We start from the raw sequence: 22,989 nt of genomic DNA on the forward strand, positions 1-22,989 counted from the left end.
GGGAACTAAGTTTCCTTGTGGCTCAACTGGTAAAGAATCTGCCTGCAATGCTTGAGACCTGGGTTCGATCCCTGGGTTGGGAAGATCCCCTGGAGAAGCGAAAGGCTACCCACTCCAGTATTCTGGCTTGGAGAATTCCATGGACTGTATAGTCCATGGGGTTGCAAAGAGTTGGACAGGACTGAGCAACTTCCACTCACTTAACTTTGGGAACTAAGATCCTGTAAGTTGTGCCATATGCCAAAAACAAACAAAATCATAGAAAAAGAGATAAAATTTGTGCTTATCAAAAGCAGGGCATGGGGGGGAGGTGAAATTGGACAGAGGCAGTCAAAACACTACAAACTCCCAATTATAAGATAAAAAGAACTAGGGTTGCAATGTACAGCACAATACATATAATTTGGGCTTCCCTGGTGGCTCAGTGGTCAAGAATTCGCCTGACAATGCAGGAGACACGGGTTCGATCCCTGATCGGGGAAGATCCCACGTGCCACGAAGCAACTAAGCCCGTGCGTCACAACTATCGAGCCTGTGCTCTGGAGCCCAGGAACCAATCCATTGGACTGAAGCCCACAACTACTGAACCACAACCACCGTCTATTTTTAAAAGGATTTCCTATGTTCTGTGGGGAAGGAAGATTGTAGCCAGGTCAAAGTGAAGTACGGGTACCTTGGGGACCTAATACTGGTGACAGGCATCTGAGGTGGGGGCAGTCTTGTGAGACTGATCCCTTAACCTGTGGGGTCTGCACTGACTCTGGACCGAAACTCCTGCAGCCCTCATGCCAGGGAGCCTGCGCTCCACAAGGAGCGGTATCCGTGTGAGAAGCCCGTGCACGCAACCAGAGAGTAGCCCCCACTCACTGCAACTAGAGAAAAACCAGGGCGGCAACCAAGACCCAGCACAGCCGGAAGTAAATCAATTAAGAAAGTATCTTAAAATATGATTGACTTTGCTGTATGTTATATATGAAAACCATCAAGAGTAAATCTGAGTGTGCATCACGAGGAAAAAGCATTTTTCCCTATTTCTTTACCTTTCTATTTATATGCGATAACTTCCCTGATGGCTCAGACAGTAAAGAATCTGCCTGCATGGAGGATGGAATGGCTACCCACTCCAGTATTCTTGCCTGGAGAATCCCATGGACAGGGGAGCCTGGCAGGCTACAGTCCATGGGGTCTCAAAGCTGGACATGACTTAGCAACTACACAGATATAGAAAACAAACTAATGGTTATCAAAGGAGAGACAGAAGGGTGATGGGACAAATTATGTGTATGGGACTAAGAGATTAAAAACTCCTATTTATAAAACAGCAACAAGTTTATATTGTCTCAGATAAATATTGTATAATAACATTTGGTAGAGTATAATCTGTAAAATACTGACTCACTGCTGTACACCTGAAACCAGTATAATATTGTAACTCTACTGCAATTAAAAATAAAAAATTAAAAAAAAAAAAAGAATCTGCCTGCGATGTGAGAGACCCGGCTTTGATCCCTGTATTGGGAAGATCCCCTGGAGAAGGGAATGGCATCCACTCCATTGTAGACAAAGGCAATCCACTATAGACGGAGGCCACAGTCCATGGAGTCTCCAAGAGTCAGACACGACTCAGTGACTCACACTTTGACTTTTTGGATGGATATTCACTAAACTTACTTGGGGATTATTTCATGATGTATGTAAGTCAAATCATTATGTTATACGCTTTAAATTTATACAGAGCTGTATGTCAATAAGCGGAAAGAAAGAAACTTTTTCGTATTTTTTTTTTTACAGTTTTTACTGTTTCTAATTGCAAACGTGGAGGTTTTCCATACCAAACAATTCTACGAGGCCCCACAGTTCAATTCAGTTCTGAAACTAGAGTCAGTGCAGACCCCACAGGTTAAGGGATCAGTCTCACAAGACTGTCCCCACCTCAGATGCCTGTCACCAGTATTAGGTCCCCAAGGTACCCATACTTCACTTTGACTTGGCTACAATTGTCCCTCCCCACAGAACTCAGGAAATCCTTTAAATATATATATATATATATATATACACACATATATATTTTTTAATTTCACTGCATTAGTCTTAACTGCAGCAAGCAGGGCTTTTTATTGCAAGCCAGGTGGCATGTGGGATCTTAGTTTCCCAACCAGGGATCAAACCCATGTCTCCAGCATTGGAAGATGGATTCTCAACCACCGATGACCAGGAAAGTCCCACAAAACTCTTTAGTTACTATTAATATTCCCAAGCCTGTAACTCAGATGCGAGTGACAGCGGGTGATTAACTCAGTCCCCAGCCCCTTTCCCCTCTGGAGCTCCCTCCCAGGACCTGAAGCTGATGGTGGTTGCTGTTCAGTCGCTAAGTCGTGTCTAACTCTTTTCACGGACTGCAGCATGCCAGGCTTCCCTGTCCTTCCCTATCTTCCAGAGTTTGCTCAAATTCGTGTCCACTGAGTTCGTGATGCTATCTAACCATCTCATCCTCTTCTGCCTCCTCCTCCTCCTGCCCTCAATTTCCCCCAGCATCAAGGGTCTTTTCCCATAAGTTGGCTCTTCGAATCAGGTGCCTTCAATTTCAGTCCTTCCAATAAATATTCAGGATTGATTTCCTTCAGGATTGGTTGGTTTGATCTCCTTGTAGTCCAAGGGACTCTAAGAGTCTTCTCTAGCACTACAATTTAAAAGTATCAGTTTTCCGGTGCTCAGCCTTTATGGTCCAACTCTCGCATCCATACATAACTACTGGAAAAACCATAGCTTGACTATATGGACCTTTGTCAGCAAAGTGATGTTTCTGCTTTTTAATAGGCTGTCTAGTTTTGTCATAGCTTTCCTGCCCAGGAGCAAGCGTCTTTTAATTTCATGGCTACAGTCACAGTCTGTGATTCTGGAACCCGAGCAAAGAAAATCTGTCACTGCTTCCACTTTTTCCCCTTCTACTTGCCATACAGTGATGGGTCCAAACCATCATAGGCTGATGGTTCCAAATCTCTAATCATGGTTTGGTCTTTCTGGTGATCAGCCCTATACTGAAGCTACTTACGGGCCCCAGCCTAGGCTGTCTTCTCATTAGTACACAAGAGATGCTTATCACTCCAGAAATTCCAAGGGTTTTAGGAGCTCTGTGCCAAGAACCAGGGACAAAGACCTAATATTTCCTTTTTATTGTGTCAGACAGGAAAGAGATGGGTGTGGAAGTAAAAAATTTAAAAATTCCTGCCTTTGAGGTGCAGATATTATAATGAAGGAGACACAAGTTAAGCAAGTAAATTATATAGTATTTTAGATTCTAGGGGCTGTAGGGAGAAGCACACAGGGAAAGGGACGTCAGGAATTCTGGGGGAGGGACTTCCCTGTGGTCCAGGGGCTAAGACTCTGTTCTCCCAATGCAGGGGGCTCAGATTCAACCCCTGGTCAGGGAACTAGATCCCACATGCTGCAATTAAGAGTTTTCATACTGCAGCTAAAGATCCTGCATGCTACAACTAAGACCCAACACAGCCAAATAAATACATATTTTAAAAAAGAAAGAAATGCTTGGGTGGGTGGAGGTGGGGTGGGGGGTGGGGAGAGACTTTCCTGGCAGTCCAGTGGTTAAGATAAGATTGTGTTTCCAGTACAGGGAGTTCAGGTTCAATTCCTGGTGTGGGAATTAAGATCCCATATGCTGCCCGGCATGGCCAGGCAAAAAATAAATCAATGCTTGGGGAGGGGTTGCAGTACTAACCAGGGGGTTGGGAGGGAGGTGGGTCAACAAGAAGGTGAGATTTGTGTAAAGATCTGAAAGAGAGGGTGAGTGAGGAAGCCATGTGAATTCAGGCAGAGGGAACAGCCAGTGCAAAGGCCCTGGGGCAAGACTGTACCTAACGTGCTCAAACAGCAACAGGAAGGAGCAGAGCAAGTTGGTGGGGGAGAGGGTGGCGAATGGGAAGAGTGACAGGGAAGAGAGTGAGGTGACAGGTCAGAGCATGCAGGGCCTTGTGGAGCCTGAGGAGGACTTAGGGGTTTACTCTAAGTCAGGTGGGAGCAATAGAGGCTTCCAACCAAAGGAAGGGCATGATCTGACTCAGCTATTCACTGATGCCCTCTTGCCAATAGGGGGAGGACAGAACTTCTTACTAGAAGCAGTTGCGTGCGTGGTCAGTCACTTCAGTAGCGTCCGACTCTGTAACCCTACGGATTTGTAGCCCACCAGGCTCCCAGTACTCTTGCCTGGAGAATCCCAGGGACGGGGGAGCCTGGTGGGCTGCCGTCTATGGGGTCGCACAGAGTTGGACACAACTGAAGTGACTTAGCTGCAGCAGCAGGCTCCTCAGTCCATGGGATTCTCCAGGCAAGAGTACTGGAGTGGGTTGCCATGCCACCCTCCAGGGGATCTTCCTGACCCAGGGATTGAACCCCGGGTCTCTTGCATTACAGGCTTTACTGCTGAGCCACTTGGCATCGTCCTCCTTACCCTCTATACCAAGGAGGTGACCATGAGGTCCTGCGGCAGGAGCTAGATGGCCCTGGGGTGAAGAAGTTCTCCCCTGTGTACAGAAAGTCCATAATAGTGTCAACTAAAAAAATTAATCACAAGCTGAAAGTAAAGAATGTTTTATTTGGTGGAAATGTTTAGGACTCCGAGCCCAGGAGACAGCATCTCAGTAGCCTTGAGGAACGGTTCCAAGGAGGTGGGAGAGGGAGTCAGTTGTTGTAAAGAAGTTTGCAACAAAGGGGGCAGGCAATCTGAACATCACAGATTATTGTTAAGGAAAACCAGTCACCAAGTGAAGGAATGTGGCACTCTTCTATGCTACTTTCGCTTCCATGTATGGGAAGATGCAAGAGTTTGGGATTATTGAAGTAATTTCTTTCATATGCATCTCAGCTACCTAGGGCCAGCATACTGCATTTTTACAGAGGTATTCTTCTCTCTCGTGAATTCCTTTAGGGCCCACCAGCTCATACCAGAGGGCTATAATCACTGATGACTGTGACTAAGTTCCTCCTATAAGGAGTACTTTCTGAATTCAGAAATTCACATTTGGAGGGCCGGAATCATAGATAGCTGTGATATTTCTTGCCCCACTGATATGACAGGAAACATTTCCTTTCACAGCAGCAGAAACTCCATAAAAGCAAAATGATGGAGGAGGCTGGGCCCTAGCCAGATAAGACAGTAAAGACCATTTATTCCTCATTCTCGAAGTTAAGGAGAACCTGACTACACATGCACAGAAAGGCTCCTTGGAGGTGAAAAGAGAGGGGGGGGTCACCTTATAGTACCTGATGTCAACCTACCCACAGGCCTCTTTGCTGAAATCCGTCTTGGCTAAGAGATGGGCGTGCACACTTGGGAGGAGCCTGAAAGTGAAGTGACAGTGAAAGCCACTCAGTCGTGTCCGACTCTTTGCAACCCCATGGACTATACAGTCCATGGAATTCTCCAGGCCAGAATACTGGAGTGGGTAGCCTATCCCTTCTCCAGCGGATCTTCCCAACCTAGGAATTGAACCAGGGTCTCTGCATTGCAGGCGGATTCTTTACCAGCGGAGCTATCAGGGAAGCCCTGGAGCAGCCTAAGACAAACAAAATACGGGCTCAGAACCAGGCAAAGCAAGATGACTGACGAAAGTAAACCAGGAAGAAATGTACGGTAAGCGTGACTCAAGCTACCACGGGGGCGTGACTGATCTCCCCTGTGTGTGTGTCTGATAGGGACAAAAGAGGATGATCAAATAGTTAGCTTGGAAACCCCATTAATAAGATTAATGATCAATCAAGAAAGTAATGGGAAAATTCTGAAACAAGGTGGGCCTGCCTGACTTATACAGCAAAACAGGTCGCTTAGAGTCAAAGTCAGACTGGCTTGCTTAATGATAAAAGCTAACTTGCTTAACAACAAAACCACGCAACACAAGCATGGGGCATGCCCCAAAGCAATCAAACAATGGTGGCGTGAGACCCACATCCTGCCCAGTGAGCTCACTGAGTTAGGAACCCCCAAAACATGTTATTTGGCCCCTAAGATGTGTTCTTTGCACCATGCCCCCCAAAACAATAAAACAGCAGTAGAAAAAAAGGCCTAAGTCATCAAGTTAATAACTCCACAATCAGGCTCTTTGGACCAAAAAAACTATCATTTACGGGAAGGTGACTTTTCAAAACGAAAGAACTTCATTGTACTGAGACCTGAAAATATTTTTCAAAAGTGCTGTGACAGTCCTGGCCTGACCATGTAGGGAGGGACAAGTAAACCTCCCTGCCCTACCTGGGGGAAGAACTGATGATGGAAAACATGAGGTCTCTCAGGAAAGACAAATTAGATTTTCTCCCCTTCCACTCTCTTCCTCTGACTATAAAAATGTAACTCACTGAGTACCCGGGGCAGGCAAGCATTGCGCTGCCCACTTGTGAACCTTACAAGCATCCCTTTCTAAGAAATCACTTTTTATCTATCACTTTGCATGCATGCTAAGTCGATTCAGTCATGTCCAACTCTGCGACCCTAGGGACTGTAGCCTGCCATGGACTGTAGCCTTGTCCGTCCATGGGATTTTCCAAGCAAGGATACTGGAGTGGGTTGCCATGCCCTTCTCCAGGGGATCTTCCCAAACCAGGGATCAAAGCCAGGTCAGGGATCGAACCTGTGTCCCTGATGTCTCCCACACTGGCAGGCAGGTTCTTTACCCCCAGCACCACCCTCGGAAGCGTACATCACTTCACCCCTCACCGAATTCCCTTTTGTTCCGAGACATAAAGAACTGTGGTGTCAGAGCTCTTCAGAGCCCTGGAAACGACACCTAAGGGTCTCACGTCTGTCCACCTGTGCTCTTTTTCCGCCTAATAAATACTTAACTTGTTTCACTACCTTCTGCCTTTGTGCAAATTCTTCTCTGCAAAGCAGAAGAGCCAGGGCCTTGTCACTGACCAGTGGTCTAGTAGCTAGATTTGTTGTTCTCACTGTTGAGGTCCAGCCTCAATCTCCGGCCAAGAACGAAGCCCCGATTCAAGCAGGCTGAAACCACTCACTGGAAAGTGACAAGAAAGTGTTAGTGGTTGTGTCCAGCTCTTCACGACCCCATGGACTGCAACCAGCCAGGCTCTTCTGTCCATGGAATTCTCTAGGCAAGAATACTGGAGTGGGTTGCCATTTCCTTCTCCAGGGGATCTTCCCGACCCAGGAATCAAACCCAGATCTCCTGCATTGCAGGAAAATTCTTTACCATCTGAGCCACCATGAGGCAGCCCCAGACCTAGTCAGCCACTAGAGGCAGCCCCAGACCTGAGCCTCCCTGTCCCGATTCAGGTTCCGCAGCATCACACACAGCCCTCGACCAACTCTCCACTTGGCTGTGATTCAAGTGCCCTCTTCCTGGAAACTCCATTTCACTAATGGAAAGAAAAGAACCACAGCATCTGGGCATGACAACTTTAATTTTTTATTTTCTCGAGAAAAGTGCACATCTTTATGACTGAACATCCAAGAATGGCTTACACAAGGAGAACCACACCCAGAAGATAAAGGTCTAGAGCTCTCTCCTGATGTGTTCTGGGATCATGGAGGAGAAGTAACTTATTGGAATTAGCACTTCAACACTGAAATCAAATTTCACCCCTTGTTTGGTTTTCAGTGGAGTTGGGAGAGAAACACACAAGAAAATGATCCCCAGAGAAGCCAAAGAAAAGCGAAACAAACATAACCCCAAACCCCAAAAGGCGATCATGGCAATTTCCTGCTGATACTGGAAAGACAAGTTGAAAGCAAATAATAAGGCACAGCGGGGATGCAGGCTACAGTCTCAAGTCACCTCCCCAGATCCTAGCCTCCCTGGCACTAGGAAGCTGTCTTCCCACAGCCTTTGGCTTAATTTTTGTTTGTAAACTCAACAAACCTCCATTCCCTCCCAGTGATCTTTGAGGACATCAGTTTTAGTTTTCCAGACACTGTCAGGAGTTAAACTTCCCCCCAAAACATAAGATAGAAACGTAACACCATTTTTAGACCAAACAAGAAAAAGTCTCCTACATCATTCCCAGGCTTGAGAGAACCCTCAAGAGTGGCAGCTGTCTCCAATGTGACTTAAAGTTGAATTGCTGAAAAGTCTTGTGTAAACAGAAATCTTAGGCCAGGTCAGGTACAAGATGCAGCCAAAGCTGTCTTTTATCACACAGGCTATCACACAAGTCAGCTGGTCCCCTTGATAGTGACACTCTGGCCAAACATTTTTTTTCTGGCAGCAGTTTAAGGAAAATGGACAGGCAAAGGCAATCTTGACAGGCCATGGTGTGTCTTAAGAAGCCTTTTTCTAGCTGCTTTCTCTTTTATGTTAGAGCAACTAACACTTTAGACTCCCCTGCCCCAAACCTTCCGATAAGTCTCATGTGGTGTATTTCCAAGAACTTGTCCTTTTCATCGCAGTCTAGTTTGTTGGTGTACGAAAAATATCCCCACTTTTGACGCTCTAAGGGCAGTCCCTGGTTTGGGGTGAACAGGGCCCTCTAGAAACAAATTCAATCTCCAGCTTCTGTAAAGGTAAGAGCTACGTTCAACTTGACCCAGACCTTCCCCATTCCTGGTAGAAGTAGCAGAGATCCGCAAGGCTACAGAAAATCATTTTGGCAGCAGGGCTGGAGACTGGACAAGCCATACACGTGGCTGCCCTCATAGTGGCTGTCCAGTTCTGGGGTATCAGTGTTCCAGGGGAGAAGGAGGTGCTGTGTCACCAAGGTTGGACTCAGGTGGGCAGGAAGGGCCACTGAGCGGAGGATGGGGCCAGGAAGGTGTCAAAATGAAGATCACCTCCCAGCAGGAGCCCCTGGTAGCTGGGGACCCCCAACCTGGTGGGCTCCCCACTAGTTAGTGCCACAATCAACCAGGGGGACTGGTCCTCTGCCCATCTGTCTTCAGCCTGCCACTCCCAAGCAGCATCTGGGAAACGCAAGTAGCAACAGCGGTTACCCAGCCCTGCCTTCCCTGCTGCCCCTCCAGCCAAACCCCAAAACGTTCTTTCCTGTGGCTCCTCCATTAGCAGAGAACATCATTGGACCCAAGAGATAACATGGTTCGGGAAGCCAGCCCTGAGTCTTCAAGGTTTTTCAACTGGGAGGAGCCGATGTCCTCACATGGAGCGCCGCCAGCCAGCGCAGGCTACCCTACAGGAATATTGCTCAATTTCCTTTTTGAGCAGGATATGGGATGTGGAAAGACCTTGCTTAAAACATTACCAGCCAAACAGGGCCCGTGGAAGGCAGGTCAGGGCAGGAGAGCCTAAGCTTCTAACTCTGAATTAACTCCTGGTAAAAAGTCCTCAGCAGGAATGCATGATTCTCTGCCTGGCCCAGAGCAGCCCCCAGTTTCCAGAATTCTATTCCGGATCGGGAATGCAGTGGGTCAGCTGTAACAGTGGCAGCGTCGAGCAAATTCTGGAGAAGCTCAGAAGGCACTTCTGGGGTCCCTGAAGCCGCGGGTGGGGGTATGGGGCGCTCTGGGAAAAGCCGCTTTAATACTGCTTTCACAGGCAGAAGATCTGCAGGTCAGAAGGGAGGGGTCTGGGAGATGCAAAACCACCAGCCTGGTTCACAGGCAGACTGGGCGATCCTGAGAAAGGAGCTGCCTTCCACATCTCCAGGGATGAATTCTGAGATCCCTCCCACCAACTCCCCACCCCCACCGCACGAGGGAGAAGAACCATCTCCGGCCAGCATGCGAACTAAAAACAATGCCCCACTCAGAAACGGATGCGGATAAGTGGTTCTAACCCAGAAGGCATGGCGGTTGCCCTTTCACCAGGCAAATGGGGACGCGCCGTGTGCGTGCTCACTATCACCATGACAACGCCGGGAAGCAGCAAGCTCGTGCATGAACCTCCCCCAGACCCTGCCCGCAGCAGGGTCTGGAGCCTGCGACAGGGGCTGCTTGGGCAGGCTGGAGGCCATGGCCAGAGAATGCGCCATGCGGGAGTGGGGGCGGCCGACGGGAAGTGGGGGGCGCCCTGAGCTTGGAGACAGCCCTTATGGCTCATGCCTCAGTTACAGTCTCTGCCGAGGCAGGAGGGGGTGGGGTGGGAGAGTCATCTCTAGCAGGGACAGCTGCTGGGCTGTGGGGCTGGGGTGTCCCCCAAGGCCGGGCCTTTCCCATTGCTGCCAGGGCTAGAGCTGGGTTCCAGGGACTCATTCATCTTCTCGCAGATGATGTCCACCAGGCGCTCGAAGACCTGCTTCACGTTGATGTTCTCCTTGGCGCTGGCCTCGAAGAACTCAAAACCTGGAGGAATATAAGATGGGAAGATCTGGGAGTTCCCTGGCGGTCCAGTGGCTAAGACTTCATGCTTCCACTGCAGGAGGCACGGGTTGGATCCCTGGTTGGGAAACTAATATACGACATGTTGGGCAGGGGTGGGGTGGGGGTTAAAAATAATAAATGGCATATATACTTTATATATACATATATATATATATATATATATATATATATAAATAAAAGGAAGATCTGTGAAACCCTGGGGGGTCAGTGCCTGGGCTATGGCATCACACGAACCTGGGTTGCAAGCCCAGTTCTGACCTTCGTTCAGCTGGGGGACCTTGACTGAGTCTTAATCTTTCTGAGCCTCAGTTTGCTCTTCTGTAAAATGGGAACAATGATGCTGCTGATGCTGATAAATACATATGACAGCAGTGCTTGCCCGGACCTCCTTGCGTATCTCTTTGTCACAGGGCAGTGGTGGCAAGAGTCTTACCCCCAGTTAAGTGGCATTCATCCGCTATCCAATTTCTGCTGCACAGGAAGGCACAGCCAGGGTGCCCACAAAGCCCAATATTTATGTGGACCTTTTAAGCGCAGCCAAGTATTTCACATGTTATGGAACATACGCTCCAGGTCAAATAAAACAGGACTGGCTTCAGCCCAGGGGTACCCAGTGTGTAACCTCTGTCAGCCAGATAATGGCAGGTTTCGCAGTTTTAGAGAGTATACAATGTATGCAGTTCCTGGCCTACAACTGCTGCTGCTGCTAAGTCGCTTCAGTCGTGTCTGACTCTGTGTGACCTCATAGACAGCAGCCCACCAGGCTCCCCCGTCCCTGGGATTCTCCAGGCAAGAACACTAGAGTGGGTTGCCATTTCCTTCTCCAATGCATGAAAATGAAAAGTGAAAGTGAAGTCGCTCAGTTGTGTCAGACTCTTAGTGACCTCATGGACTGCAGCCTACCAGGCTCCTCCATCCATGGGATTTTCCAGGCAAGAGTGCTGGAGTGGGGTGCCACTGCCTTCTCCGCCTGGCCTACAGAGTGCACTAAAAACAGTAATAATAATAATAGGCAGTGCTTACACAATGCTTACTATACGACAGGCACTTTTCTAAGAACTTTACATAAATTAACTCATTTAAGGATGTTCTGTGAATGCACAGTCACTCAGTCTGAGGTATAGTTTTTGTGGGGGGAGCTGGGCCATGCAGCTTGTGGGATCCTAGTTCCCCGATCAGGAACTGGATCCATGTCCCCTACGATGGAAGGGTGGAACCCTAACCACCTGACTGCTAGGGAATGCCCTATGCTATTATAGCCCATTTTATAGATGGGAAAACTGAGGCACACAGCAGGAAAGTCACTCATGTAAATTCACACAGGTTAACACACTCAGGCTGCCTGGTTAAAATAATAATAGATTAAACATTTCTCCTGTACCACCTTGGGCCTCAGGAGCAAGGGCAGGATGGCTGATTCCTTTGGGGGAGGGGGAGGGTGAAGCAGATTTGAATAGACTTTTAGCATCACAGGGATCATCATAACTTTCTCTCTTTAAAAAAAAATGTTTAGGAACTTCCCTGGTGGTCCAATGGTTAAGAATCTGCTTTCCAATGCAGGGGATGTAGGTTCAATCCCTGGTTGGGGAACTAAGATCCCACGTGCCTCGGGGTAACTAAGCCTGACTGCTAGAACTCCTGTGCCCATACTCTGCAACAAGAGAAAACCCAGCACTGCAACGAGACCCAACAAAGCAAAACAAAAGTTTATCCACTTAGCAAAAGGTGAGAGGTGGTACAAATGCTTTGGGGACCTGCCCAGAGATCATGGGCTACAAGAAGTGGCCCAGCAACCTGCAAATAAGGCTGCACATGACTGTCCTTCCTGCACCCTGCAACCTGGTCCAGGCTCCACCTGCTGGGAGCTATGGTCCCCAGTGTATCCCCATCTGCCGTTCCCTAGGCCAGAAATTCAGACCAATGTCCAGGCTGTTACATACGGCACAGGGTAAACAGGCCTCTATTTTAGCCCTTGTCATTATCATGAAGCACTATAAAAATATCATTGTAATTAATAAATGTATGTCTATGTCTCCATCTATGTCTCCACTATTAAAATACCCGCACCAAGAGGGCAGGGTGTCTATCTGCCTTGTCCACAACTGCAGCCCCAGGGCCTGGCACAGAGCAAGTGCTCAGAAACTACTGACTGAATGACTGATCAGATGGATGGACGGATGAGTGGGTAGAGGGATATATGGACGACTAATGTGTATTTAGATGGATGGATGTACAGGTGGATGGATGGATGAATAAATGGGTAGATGAGAGGATGTATAGCTAAGTGTATAGATGGATGGATAGGTAGATGGATGGATGGAGAGATGGATATACAGATGAATCAATGGATGAATGTATAGATAGACGTATAGATGGATGGATGAGTGTAAATGTATAGATGGATGGATGAGTGGGTGATGAATGAATGGATGGATGGGTGGACGACAGAGGCAGGACACGAACACAGATCTCCATCCTGAGCCTGGTGATCATCAAGGTCACCCCACCGTCTTCTTAGGCAAATTTGGCATTTCATTAATCATGTCCAGCTCTGCCTCAAATAATCTGTTTTTCTTCTTTTTTTAAGACTTCATTTTTGGCTGCCCCACACAACAGGATCTTAGTTCCCCAACCAGGGAAGTGAACCCACACCTCTTGCAGTTGAAGTGCGGAGCCTTAACTACTGGACCACCAGTGAAGTCCCAGTTTGGTTTTTTTTTTAAAAAAACACTTTTTTTCTTCTAATTGTAAATATTCACTAGAGAAACTACTGAAAAATATCAAGTCAGCTAAAAATGTGGTATGTAATCTCATCACCCAGAAACAACTACTATTGCTGTTTTGACATCTAGCTTTCCACTTAAAAAAAAAACATAATTGTTGGGGTTCGGTTTGTAGTGGGTAGGAGTATGTGTGCATACACGTGTGGATTTTTTTCTTACAAAATTGGGGTCCAAATCCATCTCCCAATTTGTTGTCTGATATTTTAAACTCAATGGAAGAGCAGGAATCTCCCTGTCACTCCCAGGAACTAGATGTTTTCCACAAGAAGGTGTGGGCAGGGGACTTCCCTGGTGGTCCAGCGGTTAAGACTCCGTGTGGCCACGGCGAGGGGCAAGGGTTCAGTCCCTGGTCAGGGAACTAAGATGCCCCATCCCACGTGTTTCAGCCAACAACAACAAAAAAGGTGTGGGCGGCATCCTCAAGTATTCCAGCCTATGGCAGGGCCCCAACAGCTGACTCCCAGCACATCTGTAAATGAGACCCAGGCTCAGGTTCCTAAAACACAGGGGACAAAGAGCAGATGAAATGGCAGCAAGAAGGAGCAGAGTCAAACCCCAAACAGGAGACATTCCACAGAATAAAGACCCAGTTTCTCCAACAAATGATGGCAAGAAAAAAAAGGAAAAGAGGGGACAGTTATGGTCCAGGGCTCTGTGAAGTTTCTCTGCAAAGGGTCAGACAGTAAATCTCTTAGGTTTTAGGTACAAACATCAGCAACACTCCACAATCATGCTAGCTAACGCTTAGATGAAACCTACACATAGGCAGGATTCTGTTAGAACTGCTTCATGCGTCATAACTCATTTAGCCCTCCTGACAACCTAACCAGGTGGGGCTGTTATTATATTATCTGCCTTTCACACACGAGGAAGTGCTGGCCCAGAGAGCTAAAGTCACTGGTGCGAGATCACAAAGCCGTCAAGAAATAACTGGAGTTAATGTTCAATCAGGGCCAGGATCTGCTTATTTAATCTAACAGCCCTATGAGGTAGATGAGGTTTTCACCTGTTTCCTAGATGAAGCAATGGAAGCACAGAGAGGGTAGGTGAGGTGCCAAAGGTCACACAGTTAGTGGGTTGCAGGAGGGGATTCTCGAGTCTCGGTCCTTAACCCGCCCTCCCTGCATAGTGGTTACATTCCCTCTTGCACAGAAAGTCCTGGGGAGGGCCTAGAATACTCCAGGACAAGATTTTCTTTTAGCTTAAACTTTGAATCGAGAATCCATTCACCTTATTCACAAAGGTAGGCTGAAAAGTTCCCCTCCAACCCTGGTAGCATCCCAGGTCACCAGGGTTACTAGAGCCTTCTGTATCCTTCCAGATTTCCTTTAAGCAAACATCATTATACATCCTTATTCTCACTAATACAGGGGTTGGCAAACTGAGCTGCAGGAATCTGGCTTGTTGCCTGTTTTCTTTTTAAGTATTTATTTAAGTACTAAATTTAAGTATATTGGGGCTTCTTGGTGGCTCAGTGGTAAAGAATCTGCCTGCCAAGGCAGGAGACATGAGTTCGATCCCTGGGTCAGGAAGATCCCCTGTAGAAGGAAATGGCAACCCACTCCAGTATTCTTGCCTGGAAAATTCCATGGACAGAGGAGCCTGGAGGGCTATAGTATGTGGGGTCGCAGAGTCGGACATGACTGATCAACTGAACATGCATGTACATAGCTGATTTATAGTTTCAGGTGCTGTTGCCTATTTGTGTAATTAAAGTTTTATTGGCAGACAGTCACACTCATTCATCAATGTATTATCCAAGGCTGTTTTCAGGCACAGCTGAGCAGTTAGACCCTAGGACTGAAAATATTTCCTATTTGGCCCTTTAAGGAAATGTTGGCACGGGACTTCCCTGGCAGTCCAGCGGTTAGGGCCACTCGCTTCCACTGCAGGGAACATGGGTGCAATCCCTGGTTGGGGAACTAAGATCCCATAAGCTTCACTGTGCAGCCAAACAAAGAAAGAGTTTGCTATCTCTGGACTAAAAGCAGCAGCCATACCTACTATTCTGTAGTTCGCTTTTTCCACTTACCCATATATCCATAGACTGCAGAACATAAAAAATGGCCTGATCCTTTTTCACAGCTGCACAGTATTCCCCCATGTGACTCTACTTTACGTGTAGCTGCTTCCCTCACTGTGAGAGACTTGAGAGGCTGCCAAGCTTCCCCTCCTACTAACTGTGCTGTAAGCGGATACACCCGTCACTTCCCACATGGGTGCAGGTGTTTGTAGGATTAATTCCCAGAAATGGTTTTTCTGAGTTTGGGTTCCCAGGGCAGTGGGGGCAGTAAAGGTTATCTGTGGGTAAATCCTTTGGAATTAAATGTAGCAGGTGGTATACATGCAGGTATTTTTCTGGGCAGATCTTCAAAGGCAAAGGTATTGGTGACTGTGGTTGGACCTGGGACTCAAGCATAGGGATGGGGGTTTGGTTCTGGGAGGTCCAGGGCCTGTAGCCCAGGTTGGGCACTGACCAAGGTCGTCGGCGAGCCTCCGGCCTTCCTCGGTGGGCACAACACGCTCATCCTCCAGGTCACACTTGTTCCCCACGAGGATGACCTGAGCATTGTCCCAGGAGTAGGTCTTGATCTGCGTGGCCCTACGGAGTTGGAGGGCTGTGTTAGGCCAGAGATTAGGGTCAGGGAGAGAGGGTGAAGGTCAGGGGGTCAGTGGTCAGCAAGCACTCACCAGTCCTGCACGGCAGCAAAGGACTCCTGGTTGGCAACATCATACATGAGCAGGAAGCCCATGGCTCCGCGGTAGTAGGCTGTGGTGATGGTACGGTAGCGCTCCTGGCCCGCCGTGTCCTGGGCACACAGTGAGGTCAGGCATCTAGAAGCTACCCCGTTCCCCACCCTACCTCTCCAGGTGGGCACCCCAGCCTCACAGTCCCAGTCTGATGACCAGGACATGGACCTGCCTTCACAGCTCCCAATTCAATGGGGAGAAATATGGGCCTGCTCTAGTCTGATGAAGGGGACATGTATCCTGTCCTTGAGGGGTTTCCAGTCTGAGGGGTTGGTGGCTTCTCAAAGACGTATAAGCCCTCTGTGACCTTGTCTCCAAGAACCAACTTCATGACCACAAACAAGAACCACCTTGACCAGAGGGTACCACCTTGATGCAGACAGTCTGATGTTCGTTACCATGACAATCATTACCAGCAGGTGCTTTGGGAGCACGAGCATGACTCTGAAGAAGCTCAGTGGGAGCCTCCAGGCCTGTCCCAACAGGGTACCCAAACCTCTTCCCCATTCGTCACCAGATCTTCTAATCCAGCTTGGGTTAGTACTGTCTCCTGCTCAGACCCTAGAGGGCAGGGTAAATCCCCCTCATCCTGATAGATTCACTTCATGAATAATACCCCTGCTACTCTTCACACCTATCCCAAGCCCTCTCCCCGACTCTGGATCACTGTTCCTGACCCGGGACCCCTCCCCACAGCCCTACACCCTTGCCTGAGCTTCCCCAGAGGAACCCCAGCCCATCTGGGCCGGCAGACCCACAGACTGCCGCCTGGCCCACCCAGATCTGCAGCTTGATCCTCTTGTCGTGGCGGTAGACTGTCTTGACCTTGAAGTCGATGCCCACAGTGCTGACAAAGGCGGGCGTGAAGGAGTCATCGGCGTATCGGAACAGGAAGGACGTCTTGCCCACGCTGCTGTTGCCAATGAGCAGCAGCTTGAACATGTAGTCGAAGTTCTGGTCCGCTGCATCCCGCTGGCCTGTCGGGGGGTCTCCAGCTGATGCCATCTTGGCAGGGAGCCTCCTGGGATGGGGAGAGCTGGAGCCCTGCAGGGAAAAAAACACCGGGAATGGCCCCAGTGTCTACACTGGTTGTTGTTGTTTTAGTCGCTAAGTCGTGTCCAACTCTGCGCCTCCATGGATGGTAGCCTGCCAGCCTCCTTTGTCCATGGGATTTTCCAGGCAAGAATACCGGAGTGGGTTGCCATTTCTTCCTCCAGGGAATCTTCCTAACCCCAGGTCTCTTGCAACAGCAGGCAGTTTCTTTACCACAGAGCCACCTGGGAAGCCCATGCACCGGACCTGGGCTCAAATCCTGGCTCTGCCACTTGGAAGTCAAGTGATCCTGGATGCGTCACTTGCCCTTGTGGGGCCTCAGCGTCCTCGCCTAGAAAATGGGGATGTTTGCCAAATGCAAGGGTCCAGGCTGGGGTGCCTCATTGGGCTGCTGAGGAACCAGAACCTTCGGAAGGTACAGGTGTGGACTTTGCCCCAGGGTGAGAAGCTGGCGGGGCCCAAGTGTGAGCTGGGGGTAGCTGGGGCTGTCAGCTGGATAAAGCCCCCCCGCACTGGCCCTGCCACTACCCAGGGCCTGGGTGTTGACTTTGGCAGGTGTTAGCCACCTGCCTGCCCCTACCCAGGCCAACTTTAAGTCCTTCCCTGAAGCCCATGGGGAGGGGGCTTTCAGTGGATACACCCCAGGGTTTAATGCCCAGTTCTACCCCCAAATGGGTCCTGCCACCTTCTGTTTGTCAAAGGGGCTGGGCCCATCTGCCTCCCAGGAAAGCTGACTCACCCCAGCCCAGGGTCAGCCCACGGAGGCCAGAAAGATGGTCTTCCAATCCAAGGAAACTACCCACCCCAGCCACCACCCTGACCACCTGGATGGGCCTTTCCTGTCAATCTGTCCCCACAGATAAGGCTGCTTCATCTGGGGCCGTGCACCCCCTCAGTCACTGCAGAGGCCTATTTTCCTAGCTGTTGTGGCTGCTCCCTGAGCCTCAAAGGGAGGCCCCAGAAGGCCTGGGTGGATGGGGGGTAACCAGCCCCTGGCAAAGCCATTTCTTAACTACCCCCTGGAGCTTTTATCCAGGTTAAAAAGGAGGACCCAGCCGGCCCTCCTTTCCTGCCCTGCCCTCTGCCCCACCCCGTGTTCCGGGAGAACGAGTTTGAGGAGGGGAAGGGAAGAGGGCAGGAAGCCTTTCCCCATGCTAGGCAGGGCAGCCAGGATGGGGGCCCAACTCCGCCCCACCCTCAGCCCACCTGTCAGCCGGTCCCACCTCTTATCTGACCATCTGGCGACTCTCCCTCAGGCCAGGCACGAGTTAAGGGACCCCGGAGGGCTCGGTCCTGTCCCCCTCGTCACCTGATGTGGGGCGCCCCAGCCAGTGCTGGGGAGCTCCGAGCTTCCTCCCATCACCATATGGTCACATCTCTTCTTCCCAGCTGGGCTTTCTGCCCCGCCCGCGCCCCACTAACGCTCCCGATGAGCCCAGCTGGGTAGGGGCGAGGGAAGAGGCGTCCCCCGCCGCCTGCCTTTGTTCCCCAGGCCCCCGGCCCTCCCCTGCTAAGCCCCAGTCCCCCGCCTGGAGACCTGCTGGGACGCGGAGGCGCGGGCTGGAGTGCTCTCCCTCCGAGGGAGTCACTTCGCGTAGGGGGGGACGCTGGCCGCGAGGGTTCTGCCTCCGAACTCTCTGCAACCTGGCCCTGGTTGCGACCCAGACCCCGCAGCCGCAGACGCCGCCGCCGCCGCCGCCGCCGCCGCTGCCAGCAGCCACCCGGATCCCGCGCCGGCCCCGCCCCTAAGCCGGAGGAGGGGCCGCCCCTGGGGAAGGGCGGGGAGGAACCTGGGCGGGGTTTGTGGGGCTGGGCGGGGGCGGAGTGGGGTGAGGGAGGGGCTGGAAGTACCTCCAAGCGCGGTCTGTTCCCTGCCAATAAACATTTCATTTTAACCAACCTGACGTGGAGTTCCTACACGTGCACAGCAGCTACCAGCACGGACTCTGGAGCCAGGTTCCAATCTCAGCTCCACCACTTCCAGTCCTTGTCGCGTTGGACATGTTAACCTCCCCGGGACTCATTTTCCCTATCCATCATGTGGTCGGTCGTTAAGAAGGGTCCCCACTTCACAGGGTTGGGTAAGGGTTCTGACCCTAAACTGGGCTAGACACCTTTTCCAAATAGCCTGAAGAGTTAACCCCCTCCTTTTACAGATAAAGAAACTGGAAATCAGAGAGGGGCAGGCCCTGGCCTGAGGCCACAAAATTTGATATCCAGGCCCAACTGTAGTTTTTTTCTTCAGGCCAACAGCAGAAAATCTGCATTTATAATAGCTCAGGCTTAGGATTTCCTTGGTGGCCAGATAGTTAAGACTCCATGCTTCCACTTCAGGGGGCATGGGTTTGATCCCCTGCTCATGTGGCCCAAAAAAATTTAAAACCAAAAATTTTAAAAGTTCAGGCTTTGCTGGGGTCCTAATTCAAACAACTGCTCCTGAAGCCACTTGCTGAACTTCACTGAGCCCCCATTGCTTCTTGGGAACAACATTAGCCACCTCCAAGGGCTACTTTGGATGAACTGAGATGTGTGTCAGTCAGGAAGTGCTGGTATATGCTCAGTAACAAGCAGCCCCACAGTCACCATGGCACCCAACATCCAAGCTTTGCTCCGTTTTTTTAAATCGGAGAAAAATTGCTTTATGATGTTGTGTTGGTTTCTGCCATATAACACCCCAAATCAGCCATAGTTATATACATCACCTCCCTCTTGAGCCTCCCTCCCCTCCCCCAGTCCACCCCTCTAGGTTATCACAGAGTGCCAAGATGAGCTCCCTGTTATACAGCAACTTTTCACCAGCTGTCTGTTTTATGCATGGTAGTGTAAATAGGTCAGTGCTACCTTCTCCCTTTGTCCCACTCTTTCCTTCCCTTACTGTGTTCACAAGTCCCTTATATCCAAGATTTGCTTCTCACTCACACTGATCATTGCAAACAGGGGACGATGTGGTGAATCAGGCACTGGCTTGTATACTTCTCAAAACTGACTTTGCTCACATTTCATTGGCCAAAGCAAGTCACATGGCCATTCCCAATGTCAATGAGGTGAAAAAATACAACTGTCCTCTAGGGATCAGAACCAGATACCGTTACCATACTACATGATATGTGTAATGGTTAGCGCCATGCCTGGCACACAGTAGGTGCTCAACAAATGGCACCATTGTAGGACAAGCTTAGAGGCTGCAACATCCTACACTCTGAATTAGTATGCCACGTGAATGGGAAAACGGAATCCCTCAGCTCTACCCTTGCCTACAAGGGTTTCCCTGGTGGCTCAGTGGTAAAGAGTCCCTACCAAAGCAGGAAACGGAGGTTCGATCCCTGAGTTGAGAAGATCCCCTGGAGAAGGAAATGACAACCCCCTCCAACATTCTTTGCCTGGGAAATCCCATGGACAGAGGAGCCTGGTAGGCTACAGTCTATGGGGTCGCACGGGAGTAGGACACGACTGAGTGACTAAACAACAGCAACAACAACCCTTGCCTGCCCCTCCCCTTCCTTGCTTCCCAGTTGGAGAAAGATAAAGGCAGTCATTTCCAAAGAAGCATTTATTGACATCCGGGGCCCCAGCAGAGACAGAGAGTCAGCGGGAGTTAGAGGTTGTGGAGGGCCAGGGCGAGGCCTGCCAGATGAAGCCCATTGCTCAGGAGACAGCCCAGATTGCAAAGGGAGGACAGGCCGTGGTAGCGGAAGAACTGCTGGCGGAGGGCGCTGTACTTGGGGTCCTGACCCCGCAGCTGGCGGTAGGGGTCCGAGCCCTGGTGACTGCCCGGCACCTCCCCGCCCAGGCCCCGCTCCTTCTCCACAGTCTGCAGGGCCCACATAGCGGCCGAGGTGCGGGACTCCAGCCAGCGGGCATTGACGGTGGCCAGGGTGAGGCTCAGGAGCAGCAAGAAGAGCTGGTGGGGGAGCGGGAGGACAAGGTGAGCCACGCCTGGGAGGTAGGAGGGGCCCCAGGGCATGTCCTTGTGCATCCTCAAAGGCCAGAGGGGAATGGGAGACAGGATCGGGTCAAAGCCAGGTCTCCTCGCTCCATCCCCGAACCCAAACAGAGCTCCAGCTCTCGTATCCTGAGACCCGCAGTTCCTAAGGAAAGGCTCCACCACTGTCTCTTCTCTCTCCCCCAAATTCCTGAGCTGCTTCTCTTCTGATACACTGACTGGGACTTTCCAGAACACAGCCTATCTGATACCCAATTCTTCCCCAGAACTGAGGATGGGCAGAGCCTCTCTTCCCTGAGTTGGGACAGAGCACCATGGTAACTGTCCCCTCATTTCCCTCAAAGAGCCTAAGACGGGGCCTATCTCCTTTGTGGCCCCAGCCTAGTCCCTAGAAGCTGACATTGGGCCCACAGGGAAAGAATTAAAAGTCCCTGAAGTCCCAGTTACCTATAATGCCTCATGTGTCTGTGAGGTTATCGAAACCCCCTTCAGGCCTTACCTGCCCACATCTGAGGGACAGAATGGGGTCAGGGGAGGGCAGGATAGAGAGACATGAGATGCAGAGATGGCTCCTTGCCTTGTGGCTGGGTAAAATGTGTGGATGGGGGTCGTTGTTGCCGTTGTTTAGTCGCTAAGTCGTGTCTGACTCTTTTGCGACCCCATGGACTGTAGCCCACCAGGCTCCTCTGTCCATGGGATTTCCCAGGCAAGAATATTGGAGTGGGATGCCATTTCCTTCTCTGGGGATGGGGGTGGGGGACTGTAAATCCCCAGTCAGGCTAGTTTTTAAACAATGAGCTGGGGTCAGTGCCTCAACCCAGCTGAGTCACCACAGCTTGGCTGCAGGCCCAGGCAGGGGGAGGAGAGGGAGCAACAGCCAGCAGACAGACACTGGAGGAATAGACAGGGCTGCTGGGGATGGTTGTGCAGGCTGTGCACTGCTCAAGGGTATTCAAAGCCCAACTCTGTGTACACCAGGAAGCCGGGGTGGTTTGGGGGGTCTTGTTTTAATTGTCATAAAGGTGTCATAGGTGCTCATGCGGTCCTGGGAATGAATGTCCAGAGGGTAGTGGAGCCCAAGCCCGCATACCTGGCTGGCCTCCCAGAATGTGAGCTGAGCCCAGGCACACTGTGAAGCCAAGATGCAGAGGTTGACGAAGGCACAGCCCATGGAGATGTGAAAGTAGAAAGGGAAGAGTTTGCTCTGCACCAGGCCGAAGGTATGTCGGGGAAGGCCTCGGAAAAGCACGAAGCCTGTGGGGTGCAGGGGACCAGTGTTAGGACACGTCCAAGGACCCGCTCTCATCCCTGTCCCCACCACGGGCATCCATGATGTCCAGGCCGACGATCCCTACCTGAGATGAAGGTCACCCACATTTGCATGCCCCAGGCCCCTGACAAGACCAGGAGATGGACCACTTTAGTCAAGCTTCCTGGATTCCCGCCTTCCTCCATCTTTCAGGCCTGAGAAGGAGGCACCAGGTAAGTCAGAGCTTTATCTTTGCCCTGTGGCCTTCAGACCCTGTGAGTCTGCACAAGGCCAGGGTCATGGTCTATCCAGCAGAGATACCGGGATAGCAGCCCAGGAATGGGGTGGGGAAGACCCAAAACAGTCGTGACATCCCCGACCCTATCTCTCCAAATGTCAGCCCCCAAGATCTTAGGGTCTCTGGACCCCAACATTCATGCCACCTCTGAGACCCCCAAATTTCAGCTCCAGCAGCTCAAGTTTGCAGCCCTAGGTCTTCAGAGATCAACCCAGTGACTCCCAAATATCACCCCGGGGATCCACTTCTAACATCAAAGACCACTCCTTTCATGACAGGATGTCGCTAAGAACATTCCCGAAGCACCTTCCAGCGTTCTAATCCTGGGAAACCCCAAATTTCATCCGGAGGACACCGACCCCACCACTGGACTCGGACCTCGACCCGCAGCACCCAGGAGTCCCGGGCTGGATCTAGGGTGTCAGGCTTGCTGGGCTCAGTACCTCACTCCCGCGCTCCGGGGTGGCTCGCGGACCTCAGCTACCTCCCCTGGTGGGACCGAGAATTCGTCCCGCCTCCCAGCTAAGCCAGAAGCCAATCGGATCGGAGATCTGTATCTCCTGTACCGCCCTCTTAAATATTGGCCAATCGATAAACGGAAACCAAGCCTGAAAT

The 22,989-nt window shown here is 50.6% G+C and overlaps 2 protein-coding genes across 4 annotated transcripts; both read right to left on the bottom strand.

Annotated features, from left to right (window-relative positions):
- Window positions 7,412–18,619, bottom strand: RAB3D (RAB3D, member RAS oncogene family). Its single transcript, XM_018051108.1, has 5 exons — window positions 18,422–18,619; window positions 16,609–16,875; window positions 15,772–15,890; window positions 15,558–15,682; window positions 7,412–10,258 (listed from the first exon to the last, which is right to left on the bottom strand). The coding sequence occupies exons 2-5, from the start codon at window positions 16,834–16,836 to the stop codon at window positions 10,071–10,073; spliced, it is 660 nt and encodes a 219-aa protein (XP_017906597.1). The 5' UTR covers window positions 16,837–16,875; window positions 18,422–18,619; the 3' UTR covers window positions 7,412–10,070.
- Window positions 20,417–22,894, bottom strand: TMEM205 (transmembrane protein 205). Of its 3 annotated transcripts, none has more exons than XM_005682380.3 (4): window positions 22,818–22,894; window positions 22,183–22,291; window positions 21,918–22,081; window positions 20,417–20,785 (listed from the first exon to the last, which is right to left on the bottom strand). In XM_005682380.3, exons 2-4 carry the CDS (start codon window positions 22,280–22,282, stop codon window positions 20,480–20,482), a joined length of 570 nt encoding a protein of 189 aa, XP_005682437.1. In that variant the 5' UTR covers window positions 22,283–22,291; window positions 22,818–22,894; the 3' UTR covers window positions 20,417–20,479. The 3 variants fall into 3 exon arrangements, with proteins under 3 accessions (XP_005682437.1, XP_005682439.1, XP_005682438.1); XM_005682382.3 differs by having other exon boundaries at window positions 20,420–20,785; window positions 22,734–22,871; XM_005682381.3 differs by having other exon boundaries at window positions 20,420–20,785; window positions 22,753–22,860.

This window comes from Capra hircus, chromosome 7, assembly GCF_001704415.2.
Source record: "Capra hircus breed San Clemente chromosome 7, ASM170441v1, whole genome shotgun sequence".
Classification (NCBI taxonomy): Eukaryota; Metazoa; Chordata; class Mammalia; order Artiodactyla; family Bovidae; genus Capra; species Capra hircus.

Excerpts from the sequence above, each read along its gene's own strand:
- TMEM205 (XM_005682380.3), bottom strand. The coding sequence starts at position 22,282 with ATGGAGGAAGGCGGGAATCCAGGAAGCTTGACTAAAGTGGTCCATCTC. Across the intron at positions 22,082-22,182 it reads GTGGGTGACCTTCATCTCAG|GCTTCGTGCTTTTCCGAGGC; the intron begins GTAGGGATCGTC and ends TGCACCCCACAG. Across the intron at positions 20,786-21,917 it reads CATTCTGGGAGGCCAGCCAG|CTCTTCTTGCTGCTCCTGAG; the intron begins GTATGCGGGCTT and ends CTCCCCCACCAG.
- RAB3D (XM_018051108.1), bottom strand. The coding sequence starts at position 16,836 with ATGGCATCAGCTGGAGACCCCCCGACAGGCCAGCGGGATGCAGCGGAC. Across the intron at positions 15,683-15,771 it reads TTTGCTGCCGTGCAGGACTG|GGCCACGCAGATCAAGACCT; the intron begins GTGAGTGCTTGC and ends CCAACTCCGTAG. Across the intron at positions 10,259-15,557 it reads GAGGCTCGCCGACGACCTTG|GTTTTGAGTTCTTCGAGGCC; the intron begins GTCAGTGCCCAA and ends ATATTCCTCCAG.